A 22,265-nucleotide genomic window follows, 5' to 3' on the forward strand; every position below is an offset into this window, starting at 1 on the left:
ATAAGAGAGTTTTGATCTTTTTAAAAAATTGACAATTTCCATTTTTCCATTGGTGTTATTAATGGAATTTCCAAATATTGACTGTAATGGCTTTACTATTATTCTACAATATGGATATAGTAATAATAAAGAATGAGTAGATGTATTTAAACAGTGTTCCCAGTGTTTTGACTAGTATTGTAAATAAACTTGCCTTGGCTTGCATTTTTCAGGTAACCTAAAAATAACTAGTTTCAACCTGACTTCATTGAGCTACACCAACATAGGGTCAAAGTCAGGTAGAAAATGTTCCTTATTTTACATAAGCATAATGTTTTTATTTTTTACAGTAAATATTCAGTCACAAAAGTTATGCAACTATGATCACGGATCATATATTTTCATAAATATTCATATTTGACTGTATATCAGCTACTTAAGCATTTTAAAATAGCTTAATTATGGCAAATTACTGATAATGCTTATTATTGAATTATTCATGAAAGTTACTATAAAGAATTTCCAAAACAGATGCCTTCCAGTGTCCAACAGAATTTATTGGTAAAGGAAAACAATACACAATGAGTTGCACAATGACTGTTTTTTTTTTTTTTTTTTTTCTATTTCAATGAAGAACTTCTCATGAACCACACCATGGGTAGATTTAGTTGTGTTTATGTGGTGCAGAATAAAATGTATGAATTGATGAATTGCCAAACATTTTTCAGGTGATCTAGTTGCGTAAGAAATGTTTATTGAGTGCCACAGAGAGCCAGCAGAATCTTCTCATAGTCTCCACTAGTTTCCTTCTGTAAAACCAAACACATAACCCACTTTTTATTCAAATATGCTGGTTTTAAACATAAGAGATCTGAGAATCCTTAATTTAACCCCAAAGCTTTTTAGACCACCCATTCTAAATTGTCGACTCACCAGGATGTCTTCCTGAAGGGTTTTGCCATACATCTTCTTGTACTCTTGAATGATTTTTAGCAGGTCGATTTCTGAACGGCTCACAATGATTCTAGTCAGTGTGTCAGTGTTGGTTCCTAATCCCTTGAAAGTCAAATTAAAAATTACAATTACAGTCAAATTCATGTGCAAAAATTCAGAAATAAACAATTAAAAATATAGCTACAAGCACCAAACATCAGGTTTCCAAGCACATATGTGGGAACATGAATTTGCTTATTATAGTGCCACCTAGAGTCCGACAGATGTCATTTTGCTTCCCTGCATAGTACTGTAGGTGGGATTTGGAACCATATGGGCAAATTTGGAATCTCTGCGTTTTACAGTTTCTGACACGCAGACAGTTTTAGGGCAGATTAAGAGCAATCAGAAAATCTGAACAAATACCTTCAGTGCTTAGACTCCTAAATATAAAAGATAAGCAGTTCTCACTACGAAAAATACACATAGTAACAAAATGGATTAACCAGATTGCAGTCCATGAATTCCTTTGTAACTTTACCTTCATAGCTAGGTGGAGCTTTTCTGCAAAGTAAGAAGGTTTGTTCCAAGCAGACTTCACTACAACATGAAAGAAGCAGACAATTATGAGGTTGTTTGAGTGTGTATCTTTGTGAGCCCAAAAATGAAGATATGAATTTGAACAGCTTAATTTAGTTACTCTTGTATCTTTGTGCAAAAAGTTTTTGTGTAATAATGCTGACAGTACCCACCCTCATCATGCAGAGCTGGAGAAACAGGCCTTTCTAAAACCTCCTTTCATTTTGAATAGTCTTTTGAACATGTTTTTGTACAGTAGGACTGCCTTCATTCAGATGAAGCATTTAACATGTCTAGCCTGAGTGTCTCCCACACCCACATTCTGTACATATACTACATACATATTAAACTGAATGCTTGTATCCTTACCTATAGTCATCAGACAGTCTTCAAGGCTTCCATGCAGCTCACCCTCCAGGGCTTTAGCAAAATTCTGCTTGCTGTATTGGCCGTAATACTTGAAAACTGCAGATGCATTTGAAATAACACTATTACTGCCTTAAAGAACATAATTTTTAATTACATTGTCTATTAGAATGATTATAAATTAAATCTAAACCAGTGTTTCTCAACTGGTGGGCCAGCAGGGAAAAAACTATGCAATTAATACAATGTAACTAACCAATGTAATAATCTTGCATAGTTTAGGCAAAAGCCAGAATGGGAAGGTTGCATGACTTCCCCTTATTCTTTAAAACCCTCAAAGAAATATATTAACTTACAATGTATGTTAACATATAATAAACATTGTATGTATGTAAAAAAAATTTTAACTTGCATATAATAAACATTATATGTTAACATACATACATACATACATACATACATGCGTATGCATTTTTTGCAAGGTTTTCGAGGATGAACCTCTGAAAATCATCTCTACTTACTTTTGCACAGCTGAGCTTCGCTCCTTGTTGTGAGGATTTCAATCAGGACAGAGCACACAGTGCCAACACGATGCTCTCCTGCTTCAAACAAAGCCTGAGACGACAACATACCATAATCAAAGCCAGTTTATATTTATTGTTTTGACCAATGTATACTTCGCTGCCCCTATTTCACATTATGGGGCAAAATCACTGAACAGTGGTGTCACTTTAGCGCACTGTATTTCAGCACAAAAAACCTGCATCCTATTAACTAACACCCACAATCCAGTTTAACCAGGCACTATCTGCGCTGGAACAACAGTGTACCATGCATATTTATTTAAATTCACTGTCATACTTTTTAGTGCAAACACGCCTCCTTTCTGTACAAATTAAGCTATTTATAGATATTCACATTAAATTACCATTGCACTACTTCTGCATTATTAAATTTAAGTCTCCTAGCCGCGATCATGCATGCGACAAGCATGAGCAGGGGTGGACTGGGAAGAGAAAGCGGCCCAGATAAAAGTTGTTGAGCGAAGGGGGTGTTGGGGGTGCTGGGGGGTGTTGTCGCTATCCTTTTCTGAATATCGCTGCCCCCTTTGGCATATCGCGGCACCGTTTTGTGGCTCGTTCGACATAACGCGGAGGCTCATTTCAGCTTAGTCCCAGTTCTCCCGATGGCCAGTCCGCCCCTGATCGGCCCCAAAGTGCATCGGCCCACCGGGAAAATGCCCGGTATGCCAGCCCTGAGCATGAGGAAGTGTAATCAATCTTCAGATCATGGTTGCGGCTAGGAGACTTGCAGATGTCAAGATTTATAGTGAAAAAGGAGTTACATTTGGATCTGTTCTAACCCAAAACCCATCATATTTGATTACCTTTATGCTGCCTTTGCCTTTATTTTTTTTTTTAAGTTTGGACCCCATTGACTTGCATTATATGGATATATTCACATCATATCTCCATCAAAAATCTTTGTGCCGCAGAGGAAAAAAGTCATACGAGTTTGAAATGGCATGGCAGGGTGAGTAAATTATCATTATCATTTACTCATTAATTACAATTTTTGGGTGAACTATTTTTTTTTTAACATTTTGTAACTCTTGGTAAAGGTACTATGATCACAGTAGGTCATTATGAAATACTTTGCAGAGTTGAATGTAAAGAAACAAGTTACTGAATGGAAGTTATGTGCTGTTTTGATCAACTGCCATAGGTGAATGTAAGAATCTTTACCTTTGCATCACTCTTAGCCAGTCCATCATCAATGTTGCAATCTTCACTCCTGGAAGCCTGAAGTTAAGAGATAGCGATATAGTAATATTTTATTATCTAGTCAATACACATAACATTTTTTGCTTTGTATGTGGTGTAACATAAATACACATGGCTCACAAGTGTTAGGGAACTTCGAAATTGTAGCTACCTAGGCTACACAGTAGGCCTACACATTACTTAAAGCTAAATTCTGACTACACATTCTAAGTGGTTAGCTACACTACAAGTTACTAACAACAAGTTGTTTATTACTTCTGAAAAATTTAGTTATTAGCATTGCTACTTCTAGTTATTTACTCTACAACACTGCTGCACAAAGTAATTGTTGAACCTTGCAAAGGGCAACCAGAGCAGTCTCGAGATGCCCTGTAGTTTCACTTTTAATATCCTCCTCCAGCAGCTCTCCATACACTGTGAAAGAGAAAGAGGTCAACAAACATGTACAGTACATTTAGGAAAAAGATGCATGAATTTTGATCTTTCGTGTTACCTTCTTTGAACATATTCTTCATCGCTGTGATCTCCTTGTTTGATCTGGTTCCCAGAATTTCACTTAAGACAGCCTCATTTGTCCCAAGATTCTAATTATCAAATGAATACAATTAAGTTTGGAATTCAAATCTTTGTATAAAGCAACATGCATTGAATGGTTGTGTATATACAAGGTCATTCTCAGACCATGTGTGTTTCCACTGATTTAAAGGTATATTCCCAGTTCAATACAAGTAAAGCTCAATCGGCAGCATTTTTGACAATATTGATTACCACAAAACAATGTATCTGGGTAATGAGGCACTTAAAATGAATTCACTACAATGAAGTGAAAAGGGCCAATGCGTAAACGTTAAAATACTCACTGTTTTAAAAGTATTGCCACAATACATAAACAATATGCATATTAACATGACTTTAGCGAGATAAAATCGCTTAATAACCTTCTCTGTGTAAAGTTATAGCCAATTTTACAACTTCTTTACCATGACAATGTAATGTCAACAAACCCTAAAACCCTAAAATGACTGTAAAAACAACGAATAAACAACTTTACAGATAAAATACATTAATTTTAACAGAAGAATGAATGCAAGTGCTTTTATAAAATTATAAGCTTCACATTTCTGTTTAAACTCTCCAAAAATTGGCCCCATTCACAAGTGCCTCGCTATAACCTCGAATTTTGTTTTTCTTTTTAAAGAAAAGGTGGGACGAGTCAAAATAATTTTTTGTGATTATCAACATTATGCCACAAATGCTGTCGATTTAGCTTAACTTATATTGAACCCAAAAATATTCCTTTAACCTATGGCATAAGCTGAATTGTTGGTTTAGAGCTAATGATTAATCGCTGCAATAATCGCCCGTTGAATGATCATATATATCATATATATATTTGTTTTTCATTGGAATATCAGCCAATTTCCTTGTCCCAGTTGCATGACATAGCTTATATATATACACACACACACACACACACACACACACACACACACACACACTGGTAGCGCGGTTAATCACCTCAATCCGGGTGGTGGAGGACAAGTCTCAGTTGCCTCCGCTTCTGAGACTGTCAATCCACGCATCTTATCACATGGCTTGCTGTGCATGACACCGCGGAGACTCACAGGATGTGGAGGCTCATGCTACTCTCCGCGATCCATGCACAACTTACCACGTGCCCCATTGAGAGCGTGAACCACTTAATCGCGACGAGGAGGTTACCCCATGTGACTCTACCCTCCCTAGCAATTTCTTTTAAAAAATGTTTTATGCATTTCTGAGAAAATGCAAAATTTGTCTTTGTCACTGCAATTCTGTTTAAAATCATAGTTTGAATAAATTATATTTCCTGAAAGTTCAGCAACCTTCTCAAATGAAAGTATTTACCTAATAACATATTAACAGAATAATGAATTAAACATTGTCATGTATCAAGACAAAAACAGTAAGTTGTACCTTCATGGCTCTTTTCATTTCAAAAGCATCATACTCTGGTGGTGTCATCAACAAGGCCAGGACCACCTCCTCAAAATGTGACTTCAGAGCCTTTTTCAAATCATCTGCCAGAGGCTGAAGCACAAGAACATAAAAACTATTAACTAAATATAAGATCAAATAAGAGTTCTTTATTATGTAATTTTTCAGGGCTGCATTTCCCAAAAGCATTGTAAACTTAAGTAGATTGTAGAAACCATTGGCGCCAATGGGCTCAACAATTAACTTAAGCTTGTGATGCTTTTGGGAAATGCAGGCCTGGTTACTTTATCATTATTCTAAAATGTGATAAATAGTAGAATATAAAACAAAAATAATAAAGAATGATTGTCCAAACATTTGACTAGTAGTGGCAATAGGCAAAAGGGAAAAAGCTGAACTGTGGTTTGATCTCACTTTTCCTGCACTTTGCTGATAAGCTGCTTTGATTTGTTGTCTCTGTGCATTGCTCCTCTTTGCTAGCACCTCCACAATAGTGGCTTCATCCACACCTTAATGACAGCAAAACACAAACCAAAGTCACTGCAATTTTGTTTGCAGTTTGTTTATGAACAAACCACAAAGGTAATTTTACTTGAAGTGTGCCTGCTTTTGTGCATGGTGCATAAGAGCCGATAATTAAGACCAATACAACTAAAAGCCTAAAAGTCCCAAAAAAAGGCTGCATATTGGATGATTTAATCCATACACAGCTCATTTCCAGTATTTCAGCTATGACATACTGTAATTGTAGGTGTGGTGTATTCCGCTCTCATTTTCTCTGTTGCACAACAGCAGTTAACAAACATGCAACTACACACAAATGCAGCAGTGCCTCTTTCATACATAGGATTTTTTCTTTTGGAACTTTTACTATCAATATCACAAACATGAGAACAACATTGTATGTGTTTAACCTTACATTTACTATGATATCATTAACCTACCTTTGGTCTCAATGGCTTTCTTCAATTTTGCAGCATCATTTTGGGCATTTAAGTTAGGATCAGCCTTGACTGTTCCAAAGTATGCCGTCTCAGCAGGACCACCTTTAAAGCCCTAAAAATACATATAGCAGAAGACATTCGAATGTAAATTTAATGTCAGACCAAGAACTAAAGGAATGAATCTCACAAATCCTATCAAGAACCTGTCCAGGTCATATTTCACCCAACAATAATGTTAAATAATAAATGAAATAATACTACTACTAATAATAATACATAAAATACATATATACTTTTAAGGACTTTAAAGAATTGTTTTGCATTGTGACAATTTCATGAAAAGTAACTAACGGTACAGTAATCTAAAGGAACGGATTTTATATATTATTTCAATTGTAAAGTATTTATACATCATATCAGTTTTGTTGTACTGCCTTTAAAAAACATTATATAACAGTGTTTTTTACAGTAACAAAGTAACTTTACTGTGTTACACTAATGAGAATAACCTTTGAGAATAATGGTAAGTCCAGTATATATATTAATTAATTGTAATTAATATATATATATATATATATATATATATATATATATATATATATATATTAGTAAAATGCCAATTTTTTTATGGTAATGACAATTTGACAAGAAATTGTATGGATATACGATGCAAGAAATTATTCCATGTATAGTACGGCCATTTGGTTCTGTGTATATCTGTAAGTCTTTGCTTACCCTGGTACTGTCATCTTCACTAACTTGCTGGAGAAACTTCTGGAATAATGCCATCTTGTGATCTTTGAAGCTATAAAGAGCTAAGCAAATACATAAAATTGAGATTAAGAGCTTATGAACAGGTATTTAAAACATTGTTTAGATCCTGTTTGTTGATCTAGATATGTAACACCAATTCCATCAATGTTGTCAATCACTGCATTTAAAATACTGCATTATTCAGAAATCGTAGACTTTATTAGTTAAGACAAGTTACCCAAGAGAATGTGCATTGAAATGAAGTTTCACTCACCAGTTCCCCTGTGATGTCTGTTAAAGTTGGTCAAAAGTGTGTAATTTTGGGAACAGAACTGGTCCTTTTATTCCTCACACACACCCACAGGGAAGATTTTGGGCTGGGTAGAGAGTTTAGACCTGGTAGTTCTGGTTGTACCTGTCTCTAGGACTTAAGAATCTATCATTTAAAATGTTTCCCGCACACACCTTCAACTGTAGGATGAGTGGTCTTGTGTAGGATGAGTGGTCATGCAAAAGCCTTAAACAAAACTAAACTACGAAATGAAATTGTTAACGACATGTTTTACAATATGGTGTAGATGCTTCAAACGAGTCATGCACAATTATAGCTTCAAAAGTGTGCCAGACATTATTGGTTAGATGAGTTTGTGGAATTTGTTTCTTCGATTATGACAATAAGCATACATAAGGTTGCGTTCCTGCATAGTACAGGTGCCACATGTAAAAGAAAACAATACACTTGTTGCACTGTAGAGTGCCAGGATTTTATAAGATTTAATAGTAATTTGTTACAATAAAATACTAGTATATAGTTGCCATGTAAATGTAAAAAACTGTGGAACTTCTACTGTGAAAAATTACTGTGAAAGTACAGCAACTAAAAGCCAGCAATATATTGTAGATTTACACTAAAATTGCACAATGACTGACATATTTTTCTTATGAAACACTTTTCATGAAGTACACCATGGGGATTCAGTTGGGTGAATTCTTCACCCAAGTGAAGAATTGACAGATGTTTTTATGTGATCTAGTTTATTGAGTGCCACAGAGAGTCAGCAGAATCTTCTCATAGTCTCCACTAGTTTCCTTCTGTAAAACCAAACACATAACCTTTTTTAGTGTACAAATTAACCAATATTTTTAAATGTAAGGATTTAAAAGACTTAAAGTCAACATGCAATGGCATTTGCAACCCTTTATGCATTTCAGAATGAAACAGGATATTCAACGAGAAACAAACAAATCTAGGGTGGGACTTGATTTAATCTATTGGGAATGTATCAGGGGAGACTGGCTTTAGTCCAGTCACATGGGGTGATCCTTCAAGGTTTCCTTAAACGGAGGGCTGTCTATATCAAATCAACTAAACACTGGGGTGCCTCAAGGCTCAGTGCTTGGGCCTCACCACTTCTCGAAATACAGAACCATACTGGACCCAATCATAAAAGGCACACAGCTTCACTTATCACTATGACATGGATGATTCACAGTTCTACCTGATGTCCAGATTATCTGAGCTCATATCCCAGCCTACCTTTCAGATGTCTTGGCCTGAATGAAGGAATCACCTTCAGCTCAACCTTTAGTGAGCTAAACAGGATATGTGTGGGAAAGTTTTCTCTAAGACGGGGTGGGTTGAAAAATATGCTTGGTGACATCAACCATACAGGAAATTCACTTCGCGATTAACTGCACATTTTTTTTTGTAGTTGATCACGATTAATCGTCGATTTTTAAAAGTACTGAAATATGACAATACATATATACATCTTTTCTTGACAAAATTCATTTATTTACATCTTAGGAAACAAAAAAAAAAAAAACATGTAGCAATATAATGCTTTATTAACATTTTCCAAACAAAACCTTCCACAGTATAAAGAATGCACTAAAATATCACAAATTCAAGTAACATTAAATGTTTCCCAAAGTCTAAGTGTGAGTGACTAATTGAAATAACTAGTCCCCACATAGGTTGCATATACATTCCAATGGGCATTAAATACCTCCACAATATTAATTTGCCGTTAGATGGGAGATGGGAGACCACAGCAAATTTTATTTTCACTTACCCATTTGCTCCAAGACCAAAAGAAAAAAATCCACTATTATGTTTGATTGATTTTCCAGAAGAGGAAATAATAGAGAGCGGTGGGGTTAAGACAGTCACATGGGAGAAGATGCCAAATTTACTGTCTCACTCTCAGCAGCTGTAATCGATATCCCCTCGCAGCTGTGGTAATTAGTTTTTTTAAAACTAATTCCAGGGTAATATAACAATAACCATTATGTTATAAATTTACCCTCAATATTTAAAAAATGTATAATTTATAAAAAATAAAAAAAACTGCGAGATTTACACTGCTAAATAAGGCGGAAATCACAGTATGTGAAAAAGGTCTATTACAGCAATCGTGAAGCTGGGTTCATGATTGTCAGGGCGTCAACGCGTCTCATTCTGGTGATAGTTAAGATTTGGTGTGCATCTGTCGTTATTAAAACGTGCCTTACATAGGCTGAAAAATACTTGATTTCTATCACAAGTCCAATCTGGGCTTGCTTTGTACATCAAATGTTAAGAGCTTCTTTCTCAGTCATTTTATCACTGACAGGGAAGCGCTGTCAGAGATTCTTTTATTTACTGAGATAACAACCTCCACAGCTCTATCATAGTTGAGAGTGTAACAGTCAACTAGTGTGTTAAGACAGTTCCGCCCATAGACTGTCTATGGGACCACTGCATTATGCTGTATTATGCTAAGCTTGTAGGTTCACCTTGGTAGAAGGGCTCTGTGTGCGTCAGTGTAATGACAGCAGGCGGACACAGTACAAAGGTTATGCCTTTTACACCAGTTTATGCTGTATTAATGGTAAATGCGTTAGTCGTGTTAAACTTTTTTATTTAATCGCATGCGTTAATGCGTTAATTCTGACAGCTCTAATTTTGATACATTATTACAGAGACAAACATTTCTATTCTTTGCAATAACGTGCACGGATGGATCATGCATGTGTTAAGATGCTCAATAGGGTCCATTTGATTTCATGTTGACTATAAGAAAGTAGGTTAAAGATTTTCAGATCACACATTCTGAATTCTGGTGACTCACCAGAATGTCTTCCTGAAGGGTTTTGCCGTACATCCTCTTGTACTCTTGAATGATTTTCAGCAGGTCAATTTCTGAACGGCTTACAATGATTCTGGTCAATGTGTCAGTGTTGGTTCCTAATCCCTAGAAAGCAAGTCCACATTACAGTCAAATTCATGTGAAAAGTCCTAAAAATATCAAAACCCTATGCTGGAATATGTTCTAAATGGAATATGGAATAAATTCCATGGGAATTTTACCTTCATAGCCAGATGGAGCTTTTCTGCAAAGAAGGCAGGTTTATTCCAGGCAGATTTAACTAAAACAAGAAAGAGACAGTAAGAATGTTGTTAAGTTTGTATATTGTTGGTTGGTTTTATGTGGTTGCTGTCTGTTTGTGTGCACAAATGTGAATTATTTCATCTTGTTTCTTTGTATCTTTGCGCGATAAGGGTTTGTGTAATAATGCTGACTGCACCCACCCTCGTCATGCAAAGCTAGACAAACAGGCCTTTCTGAAAGCTCCTTTCATTTGTAATAGACACATCTAGCCTGTGTCTCTCACACCTACATAAATACACACAGATTAAATTGAAGGCTTGTATCCTTACCTAGGGTAATTAGACAGTCTTCAAGGCTTCCATGCAGCTCACCCTCCAGGGCTTTAGCAAAATTTTGCTTGCTGTATTGGCCGTAATACTTGAAAACTACAGATGCATTTGAAATAACACTGTTAACTGCCTCAAAGAAGTCAATTATCTCTGAAAAATACTTTTTTACACTACATGGCCAAAAGTATGTAGGCACCCCCTTTTAATTGATGGATTTGGCTATTTCAGCTACCCTCTTTACTTTCAGGTGCGTATAAATCAAGACATTTTCAGTGGAATGGGGCATACCAAAGAGCTCAGTGACTTTCAGTGTGGAACTCAAAATGATAAAGATATGATTTACTGAGGTGGAAGAACTTGACTGGCCTGCACAAAGTCCAGACCTAACAACCTTGGGATGAATTGGAACGCGAACTGCGAGCCAGGCCCCATCTCCCAACATCAGTACATCATGTATCTGAAAGGGAGCAAATCCATGCAACCATATTCAAACATCAATTGGAAAGTCTTCCCAAAATAGTGGAAGTTATAGCAGCAAAGGGAGGACCAATTCCCTTAATTCCCATTTTTAAACTAAAAATTCAACAAGCATATGAGTGTGGTGTTTGGGTGTTGACACATTTGGCCATGTATTGTGTAATATTTTTAGTTGTATTCCATCATATGGCATCCTTCATTTACTTTTGCACAACTGAGCTTCGCTCCTGGATGTCAGGATGTCAATCAGGACAGAGCACAAAGTGCCAACACGATGTTCTCCTGCTTCAAAGAGAGCCTGAGAAAACAACGTAACAAAAGTTGTGTAAACCTTTTCCTGTAGCCAACAAAATCTTAAGCTGCAAACAGAGAATGCATCATTAACTTTGGCAAATTAACATGGTAATTTAGTGATTAATAATATGAAAAATAACGTGTTAAAACAAATTCTCAATTAATCATACTCCCAACCCATACAAAAAGTCCATAAGGATGTTCCCACTATCAGAGCAATTTAAGCTTGTTGTACCACGTTGATGTTGCAACATGATTACATGGGAAGTTGGCATGTTGTTTCCGATAGTTCCAATATCCTAGGATCGGCCACATTATGCTATATCTATACAGTAAAAAATGCTATCTTCATCATTGTATTATAGCCTATACAGCTGAAAACAACTCACTTTACAACTCGCTTTTGTCGCCCTTCTGCCGAATTTTGGTAAGCACAGACACATTTTAGCTAAAAAAAAAAAAAAAAAAATGTATTTTTTATTACATTTATTATTAAAAAAAAAAACTATTTCCGATTTTACTGTGAGATCAGTCTGAATGTTTTTGCAAATTTTTGGCAGTAGGGGGCAGTTGGCACAACTCCTGCTGTACAGGCAACAGGCCTCGTCCAACAAACAACAGCAACGCACAAGATGTGTTTATCAACGTTTCAAACTACATTGAACTTGACACAGCATCCTAAAAACATGGCGCGTATTGCTAGAGATGCTGAAAACTAGTAAGAAACGACACAACCAAAGTGAGATGGTTCAAAAGCGTCCATATATAGCTGCCAAAGAACCCAATCGCAGACAAGTAATGCAACAAAAACATTTTATTAACAAAAAAAAAAAAAACAATACAAATCTGGGCACAGGGAAAAAACAAAAGCCCAGACTACAGCCAACAGGGCTGGGAAAACAAAAGACCCATGATGGGGCAAAAACAACCAATATAAATAAGACTGAATAAACAAAAGGAAAAAGCTGAACAGGGAGCACTGGGCCCAAATCTGGCAGAATGGCAGAAAACAGTACTAACACATTCCAACAACGGCCATGAAACACGAGAAATGACAACTATGTGACATGGACAAGAAAACACAAGGGGAATGTAAAGAGAAGGAAACGAGGAGGGTAATGAGGAGAGCAGGTGAGGACAACCAACTAATAATCAGACAGATAACCAGGCAATGTGGGCAGGGTAATCACAAAAGACACCAACACCAGTGCACATGGCTATGATAAAACACAAAGCCATGTGCACTCACACAACACTAGTGTCAGGATCCGGCCACAAAACTATAAACAAAACCAACCGAAGTGGCAGGATCCTGACACAAGATACACAAGATGGGTACAAACACATCATGTAATTAATTTGATTAAAAAATGTTAATCGATTGACTGCACTAGTAACTACTGAACGAGCATCAATGGAAGCATTATCCCTTGTGAGGAGCCCTCCTCGTGTGAACAATTAACTAGTGTTCTCTTAGTACTCTTTCCAAACCATTGCACCGATACCATTGAAACCGACACAAAGCATGTTTCAACACTTGTCAAACCCAACAGTAGCAAAATAGGGCCCTCAACTAACAAATTATAAATCAGAATATAGCATTAAGCCTCAATAATTCGCTGCAACGACAACACTATGAGAACACCCAAAATGATTGACAGGCAGGAAGTGCCTTAGATGCTTTTTTATTTTACTAAAATAAATCAGGGCAGTTATTTCAGTGATATCTTTCAGGGAGTAGGATTATTTTTTGGATACCTTTCCATGAATTAAAAAAAAAAAAAAAAAAAAAAAAACAAAATCGCTTACAGCACCTTTAAGACCTGCAAGTCTACCTGTGACTCTACCTGCGTGAATCCATCATGCAAAGAGACTGACAAGGCACCGCGTACAATGTCAACTGAAGTCAACGGAGCAACTTCATCAAAGAGCTACAGTAGATGGTGCCCCTCATCTTACTAGACCATTTGAAATCCTTTATAAACTGGATATCACAGGAACTGTACTTTACTGGCTTGAGTCCTTCCTGATGGGCATATTTCTCAAGGTTTTCTGGAGGGAATGGATGTCTAAGTAACATCTGCTAATCTGGGGTGCCTCAGATTTCAGTGCTTGGCCCTCTCTTCTTCTCAATGAACACAACCTCATTGGGCCCAATCATTAAGGCACAAAACTTCTATCACTGGATGAAACGCAGCTCTATCTGTTGTTCCAGGCTGACAACCACCTAATTTCATATTTCAGCCTGCCTTACAGACATCTTGGCATCTCAACTTTGCGAGACAGAACTACTCGCCATCACAGCCAGCCAATCTGTCAACCACAACATCACTGCACAGCTGGGTGCATCCAGCTGATTGCTGGATCTTGCTTCAGGATTGTGGGTAGTGTATTTAAAAATGAAGCTGAAATATTACTGACTTTTGGCTTTTACAGGAGCATATGCCATCACTTAACAACCTCAGGGCTAATGGCTTCAAAAAATCTAGATAGGTTTATAAGTTATCGCTCAAAAAGACAATACCAGAAACCAACTTAACTATCTAATTTCTCTCAAAGCAGGTCATTAAATGCTTTAGACCTAGTCTAATCAACTCAGCTGGATGTAAAGAAATCAGCTCATGTGAATGGAGATTGTGTTATTTTTTATCAACTGTTGTAGTTTTGCAGTGGGGTGTGCCACAGTGGAATTACCTTTGCATCGCTCTTTGCAAGTCCATCGTCAATGTTTTTGTCCTCGCTCCTGGTAGCCTGAGGTTATGAGATAATGTAATATTTCACAATTTAGTCAATACACAACAAAATTTGCTTTCTTGTTGTGTAACAAATATAGATTGCACAATCAAATTTTTGTACCTTGCAAAGTGCAAGCAGAGCAGTCTCGAGATGTCCACTAGTTTCACTTTTAATATCTTCTTCCAGCATCTCTCCATACACTGTAAATTAAAAAGAGGTAAACAAACACATCTACTTACACATCCTCTATTTAGGAAAAAGATGCATGAATTTTGATATTTCTTGTTACCTTCTTTAAAAGAATTCTTCATTGCTGTGATCTCCTTGTTTGGTCTGGTTCCCAGAATTTCACTTAAGACAGCCTCATTTGTTCCAAGATTCTGATTGTCAAATACAATTTAGTGTTAAAGTCTTTGAATAAAACAACATGCAATATCAGATAACTGTGTACACAGTCACTACCCACTAGTCTACCAAGTCATTTTTTCCTCATTAAAACAGTTGAACTCCTAAAGACATGAACTGTCATTTTGTAATCCATGTAGGAAATCATGAGCACACACACATTAAAATGAAGATTCCAGTCATATCAGTAACCTTATAAAAGCTGTTTTAATCTACATGGAGAGGGTCCGCACATGGGGGCAGCCATGTTTGAATCACATGACCAGCTGAATACTACACACTTAATCTCAGTAACCATCCTGTTATTTGACACTTTCACTCATTGATTAAAGTAATTATGGCTGACTGTGAATACTACATTTCTACAATGGCATCTGAAACTAAACACTATTGATTTTAAATGATACTGCATCCAAGCCACTAGGTGTCAGTGTCCAAAATGACACAAAGACAAAAGTTACTGAGTACATCTTTAAAATATTTATAAATGTAAAAAAATTAATAAAAAAAAAAAAACAAAATCAAAGGATGTACTTCGTACCTTCATGGCTCTTTTCATTTCAAAAGCATCATACTCAGGTGGTGTCATCAACAAGGCCAGGACCACCTCCTCAAAATGTGACTTCAGAGCCTTTTTCAAATCATCTGCCAGCAACTAAAGCATAATAATAATAATAAAAAAATTTATCCACACGTTTCTCTAAATCTGTATTTCAGTCTTTATCCGCATTTCATTATGTTAACACTTGCTGATCTCATCAAGTTCAATAGTTCAACTCAAGTTTTGAAAAAAGTTTTTGCAAAATGCAAGGCAAAATAATGTTTTTAGTACGAAGCACAAGAATACTGACTGTAAAGAATGTGGTCTGGTGTTTTGATATTTGCTAGCTAAGGTCTGATCTTCACCCTGCTACATTCAACCCCAAAACTTTTTGAATTAAATCAGTTGAAACAAAACATGTTTGACAGAGATATGGCGTGGATTATCTCCCCCGCTAATTATATTGTGTGATGTATTACACGTTTTTAGGTTAGCATTAGCATAAATGTCAAAGTTTCCTGAGAATGACCCTTAACTTTTCAATAATTTAATCTTGAGGTCATTAGGTCTGGTCTCTTTAGATTACTTGGGTCGTACAGAGCACAATGTTCCAAGGTCAATCATTTAGATTTGGCTCGAACATTGGGGGCGTGAAGCATTTACCATGTACCGGAATCTATGCCCCTGGTCATAGCTATTAACCATTATTTGCTACTTGCTAGTCAGTTGCTGTTGGTATAAGGGAAAAGCACATTCTTACAGTGTAAATCATGAATATGTTTGATCCGTTTACCAAGGAGGGAGAGACTGTTAATTTTAAATGCGTATAGGTCTGCCCAAAGTTAATTTTGACAGCCATTTAGTACACCATGTTAACTGTGGTGTAGAGGTTTGCAACCTGAACTGGTCCTGACAGGACATGTCAAACCACCAAGTTTTGGGTCGGGTTCAGGTCAGTTTTTCAAAAATGACTTTGGGTTTACATAAATTACAGCATATTGCAACAGTCCTTGCATGGAGAACAAATTATAAAGAGTGTGTGCAATTTCAAGTTTGGGCTTAAAACCTAACTATACAGGTCGGGACGGTTTGACCTTCTGACAGTCTCGGGTTTGGGTCAGGCTTAATTTTAAGGCCTGTGCAGACCTCTACTGTGGTTTGTGTTCTCACCTTTTCTGTCCTCTGCTGATAAGCTGCTTTTATCTGTTGTCTCTGTGCATTGCTCCTCTTCGCCAGCACCTCCACAATAGTGGCTTCATCCACACCTTTATGAGGAAAAAAAGACCAAAATCATTATGCATTTCATACTAATTCTAGTAATGCTAAAAAGTATTGTTATGTATCATGGTGTGTACCTATTTTATTAACGTGCAGAGAATGCACATGATTAATGGTGCATAATCAGATATGGATTATGGCAATACAGCTAAAAGCCTACATGTTCCAACACAGCTGTATATTGGGTGATGAGTATTTATAAGGCACTGATTCTTGAGACATGGGACAAAACATGTACCACAATTTTACCTGACTTTTTAAAAATGGCAACATATACAGTTGTTTGGCCCCCTTTTAAATCATAATGATAAAGGAAATCACCCAAATGGCCCTGATCAAAAGTTTACATACCCTTTAATGTTTGGCCTTGTTACAGACACACAAGGTGACACACACAGGTTTAAATGGCAATTAAAGGTTAATTTCCCACACCTGTGGCTTTTTAAATTGCAATTAGTGTCTGTGTATAAATAGTCAATGAGTTTGTTAGCTCTCACGTGGATGCACTGAGCAGGCTAGATACTGAGCCATGGGGAGCAGAAAATTGCTCTCAAAAAACCCACAGGTAACCTCAGGAGAAATACAGACTGCTCTGGAAAAAGACGGTGTGGTTGTTTCAAGGAGCACAATACTTGTTGACCCCTCTCCAAACATAGTGCTTATGGTTGTGACCATAAAGCTCTATTTTGGTCCCGTCACTCCAAATTACAGTGTGCCAGAAGCTGTGAGGCGTGTCAAGGTGTTGTCGAGCATATTGTAACCGGGCTTTTTTGTGGCATTGGCTTCTTTCTGGCAACTCGACCATGCAGCTCATTTTTGTTCGAGTATTGTCATATTGTGCTCCTTGAAACAACCACACCATCTTTTTCCAGAGCAGCCTATATTTCTCCTAAGGTTACCTGTGGGTTTTTCTTTGTATCCCGAACAATTCTTCTGGCAGTTGTGGCTATAATCTTTCTTGGTCTACCTGACCTTGGCATCAAGAGATCCCCGAATTTACCACTCCTTAATAAGGGATTAAACAGTACTGACTGGCATTTTCAAGGCTTTGGATATCTTTTTATATCCTTTTCCATCTTTATAAAGTTCCATTACCTTGTTACGCAGGTCTTTTGACAGTTCTTTTCTGCTCCCCATGGCTCAGTATCTAGCCTGCTCAGTGCATCCACGTGAGAGCTAACAAACTCATTGACTATTTATACACAGACACTAATTGCAATTTAAAAAGCCACAGGTGTGGGAAATTAACCTTTAATTGCCATTTAAACCTGTGTGTGTCACCTTGTGTGTCTGTAACAAGGCCAAACATTAAAGGGTATGTAAACTTTTGATCAGGGCCATTTGGGTGATTTCTGTTACCATTATTATTTAAAAAGGAGCCAAACAAATATGTGATAATAAATGGCTTCATATGATCACTATCCTTAAATAAAAGACAGTTTTTTTTGCATGATCAGTCATATTTTCAAAATCAATGCCAAAATTTCACAATTTCTGCCAGGGTATGCAAATTTTTGAGCACAACTTTACACTTACACTTTAAAATTAACCAGAGAATTAAGTAAAATCTTCTTATAGTAAATGTTCCATTTTATTTGATTTTCCCTTCATTTCATCAAAATTATGACATTTCATTTTTACTCACTATCCGGGACATCCTGTTAAGCAGTACCTTTTTTCACGTTGTCATTATGGGTTATTGTTTGTAGAAATTTGAGGAAAATAATGAATTTAATCCATTTTGGAATAAGGCTGTAACATAACACAATGTGGAAAAAGTGAAGCGCTGTGAATACTTTCCGGATGCACTGTATATGATGGAGACATGAAAATGCACTGCATTGTAGGAATGGCCTAACCCTAAAACCACCTGTTCCAAGACCAATTAAATTCTTTATAAATATTAAAATATAAATTAATCTTAAAGGCAAAGCTCACCCAAAAATGAAAATTCCTTCATCATCTCACCCTCATGTGATACCAGATGTGTATGACTTTCTTTCTTCTGCTGAACACAAACAAAGATTTTTAGAAGAATATCACATCTATGTAGGTCCATACAATACAAGTGAATGGTGACCAGACCTTTCAAGCTCCAAAAATCACATAAAGGCAGCATAAAAATAATCCATAAGTAATTTAAGTCCCTTAAATATCCACTTTCACTTTCAGATTTACATTCTTTCACATTTTGTAAGTGAAAGTGGAGATTTTTGGTAAAAATGACTTAAATATTGATCTGTTTCTTACCCACACCTATCATTTTGCTTCTGAAGATATGGATTAAACCACATTTATGGATTACTTTTTATTTGGCCTTTATGTGATTTTTGTGCTTCAAAAGGTCTGGTCACCATTCACTTGCACTGTAAAAATCTTCATTTGTGTTCAGCAGAAGAAAGTCATGCATATCTGGAATGGCATGAGGGTGAGTAAATGTTGAGAGAATTTTCATTTTGGGGTTAACTATCGCTTAAAAAAAAAAAAGAATCAAGAGGTTGCACCAAAATGTAGGCATATACAGTACCTCCTTTAGCCTGTTTTGTCTTAGTACTCAAGAATCAGTGCCCTGTAGCCTATGGCTCTCTGCCTTTTAACTATGACATCATTCTAGGAAAGTTTTCTAAGGAACTGCAGGGGCGTGTCTTCCGCACCGTTCCTATATTATATTGTAATAGCAGTTAAACAAAAATACAACAACATATTGTATTATATCTTGCTGACAATGCACGGTTTTTCATCCTTGTGTTTATCAAAATGCATACAAGAAGTGTCCGTTTAATTTTGCATTTAGCATGAAATCTCTACTTTGCCTTTGGTCTCAGTGGCTTTCTTTAATTTTGCAGCATCGTCTTGTGCATTAAAGTTAGGATCAGCCTTGACTGTTCCAAAGTATGCCGTCTCAGCAGAACCACCTTTATTACCCTAATAGAACACATAGCACAAGGTTTTATTCAGGAGAATTCAAATGCAATAAACACTGCATGTCAGATAGACGTGTGTATATTTGTTAGTTCTCACTTACCTTGGTGCTGTCATCATTAGTTATTTTATCAAGGAATTTCTGGAAGAATGCCATCTTGCACCTTTGGAAAAGCTCAAACAAGCTATAAAATGCATAAGGGTGGGCTTATAAGCTTATTAAGCAAATATTGTCTACATATTTAATAGATTTTATCTGATCATCAATAACTTAAGACATTTTTGACAAACATCTGTATGCATTAAAGAGACAGTATGCAGTAAAATGTGCTTACAAAAATATCTCACCTCTTTCACTGTGAAGTCTGAGAAATGGTCTAAAATGGGTAATTTTAGCAACAGAACTGGGACTTTTATTTCTTAAACACGCCCATTGGCAAGGCTGGGTGGATGGGTTAGACCTGGTAGTACTGGTTGTACCTGTCTGTATGACTTATAAGAATCCATCCTTTGTGGCACACACCCTCAACGGTAGCATACATTATATTGTCTTGTGCTTGCTAAACTAAACCTAATTTAAAATTAAACTTAAATATAAAATAATATATCGCTGTCACGTATTTGTGGACTTTTGTTCAAGTCTGTCTTTTATTTTGAAGTTTAGCTTTAGGGTCTTGTCTCTGTTCTCTGTGTTCCCCTTGATTGCTCCCAGGTGTGTCTTGTTTCATAGTCTTGTTATCTTGTTTATTAGTTCCATTCTGTCAATGGTTGTCATGTCATCTTGTTACCCTTGTCTGTGTATTTCAGCCCTGTTTGCCTTTGTGCTTGCTCTTGTTTGTTTTGTCCTGATTTGAATCAAACTGCACTTGGGTTCACTGCATCTCTTCGTCTCGTCCTGCTCTGCCTTTACGTTAAAATCGCATCAGGGCTACTAACGATTTTATTATACCGATATATCACCCAGGCTGATTGAACAGCCAATATTTGGCCATTTTGAGATTATGGCATATGGGCTGCTGCTAATTATAACATTTGGATATCAGCCAGACTAATTAAACAGCTGATATTTGCCCATTTTTTTTTTATTATCGTGTTAGAGCTGCTACTGATTATGTCATATCACTATATCAGCCAGACTAATTAAACAGCTATATTTGGCCATTTTTTTATTTTAATTTTATTAATTTTATTTTTTTATATTTGAACACATTAGAGTTGCTACAAATTCTATCATATCGATATATCAGCCAGACTGATTAAACAGCCAATATTTGGCCATTTTTTTTTTTTTAATTAACGCTACAGGGCTGCTTCTGATTCTATCATATCGATATATCGGCCAGACTAATTAAACAGCTGATATTTGCCTATTTTTAAAAATGAACGCTTCAAGACTGCTACCAATTATAAGATTCCGATATATCGGCCAGACTAATTAAACAGCTGATATTTGGCCATTTTTTTAAATGAATGCTTCAGGGCTGCTACTGATTCTATCATATCGATATATCGGCCAGACTTATTAAACAGTGATATTTGGCCATTTTGAGATTATTGCAGGTGGGCTGCTACCAATTGTATCATACCGATATATCGGTCAGACGAATTAAACAGTGATATTTGGCCATTTTGAGATTATTGCAGGTGGGCTGCTACCAATTGTATCATACCGATATATCGGTCAGACGAATTAAACAGCCGATATTTTCCCAAAAAATTTAAATGAACGCATCTGGGCTGCTACCGTTTCTATCATACCTATATATTGGCCAGACTAATTAAACAGCCGATATTTTCAAATTTTTTTGATTAACACATCAGGGCTGCTACCTATTCTATCATATCGATATATCAGCCAGACTGATTAAACAACCGATATTTGGCCATTTTCAGATTAACGCATCTGGGCTTCTACCAATCGTATAATACCGATATATCGGCCAGACAATTGAACAGCCGATATTTTCAAAAAAAATTCAATTAACGCATCAGGGCTGTTACCGATTCTATCATATCGATATATCGGCTAGACTAATTAAACAGATAATATTTGCCAATTTTTTTAAATAGTCACATTAGAGCTGCTACCAATTTTATCATATCAATATATCAGCCAGACTGATAAAACAGCCAATATTTGGCCATTTTGAGATTATCGTATCTGGGTTGCTATCAATTCTATCATATCGATATATTTCAGCCAGACTGATTAAACAGCTGGTATTTGGCCATTTTGAGATTATCTCATCTAGGCTGCTACAAATTAGAACATTCTGATATATCAACCAGACTAATTAACAGCCGAAATTTGCCCATTTTTTGTAATTAACGCATTAGAGCTGCTACCGATTCTATTATATCGATATATCGGCTAGACTAATGAAACAGATGATATTTGCCAATCTTTTTAAACGATCACATTAGAGCTGCTACCGAGTTTATCATATCGATATATCGGCCAGACTGATTAAACAGCTGGTATTTGGCCATTTTGAGATTATCTCATCTAGGCTGCTACAAATTAGAACATTCCGATATATCAACCAGACTAATTAACAGCCGAAATTTGCTCATTTTTTGTAATTAACGCATTA

General features: G+C 36.4%; 1 protein-coding gene across 5 annotated transcripts; it reads right to left on the reverse strand.

Moving 5' to 3' along the window:
• Positions 1-515: 515 nt before the first annotated feature.
• Positions 516-20,065, reverse strand: LOC127428726 (annexin A1-like). 5 transcript variants are annotated; one of them, XM_051677303.1, is made up of 13 exons: positions 20,020-20,065; positions 19,775-19,856; positions 19,563-19,674; positions 16,642-16,736; positions 15,472-15,585; positions 4,135-4,225; positions 3,976-4,055; positions 3,603-3,659; positions 2,379-2,472; positions 1,861-1,956; positions 1,454-1,512; positions 913-1,035; positions 516-788 (listed from the first exon to the last, which is right to left on the reverse strand). In XM_051677303.1, the coding sequence occupies exons 2-13, from the start codon at positions 19,826-19,828 to the stop codon at positions 732-734; spliced, it is 1,032 nt and encodes a 343-aa protein (XP_051533263.1). In that variant the 5' UTR covers positions 19,829-19,856; positions 20,020-20,065; the 3' UTR covers positions 516-731. The 5 variants fall into 5 exon arrangements, with proteins under 5 accessions (XP_051533263.1, XP_051533281.1, XP_051533272.1 ...); XM_051677321.1 differs by lacking the exons at positions 2,379-2,472; positions 3,603-3,659; positions 3,976-4,055; positions 4,135-4,225 and adding exons at positions 11,700-11,793; positions 14,484-14,540; positions 14,646-14,725; positions 14,815-14,905; XM_051677312.1 differs by having other exon boundaries at positions 19,775-19,835; positions 20,020-20,048.
• Between the last annotated feature and the right edge of the window lie 2,200 nt (positions 20,066-22,265).

The sequence above is a fragment of the Myxocyprinus asiaticus genome, chromosome 3, assembly GCF_019703515.2.
Source record: "Myxocyprinus asiaticus isolate MX2 ecotype Aquarium Trade chromosome 3, UBuf_Myxa_2, whole genome shotgun sequence".
In the NCBI taxonomy this organism is placed as follows: Eukaryota; Metazoa; Chordata; class Actinopteri; order Cypriniformes; family Catostomidae; genus Myxocyprinus; species Myxocyprinus asiaticus.

What these genes read in the sequence shown, in the direction of transcription:
- LOC127428726 (XM_051677303.1), bottom strand. Translation starts at nt 19,828, where the DNA reads ATGGCATTCTTCCAGAAATTCCTTGATAAAATAACTAATGATGACAGC. An exon ending in CGAAGCTCAGCTGTGCAAAA is followed by an intron (nt 1,957 to 2,378) that starts GTAAGTAGAGAT and finishes ATGCATCTGCAG; the next exon opens with TTTTCAAGTATTACGGCCAA. An exon ending in AGACTGTCTGATGACTATAG is followed by an intron (nt 1,513 to 1,860) that starts GTAAGGATACAA and finishes TTCATGTTGTAG; the next exon opens with TGAAGTCTGCTTGGAACAAA.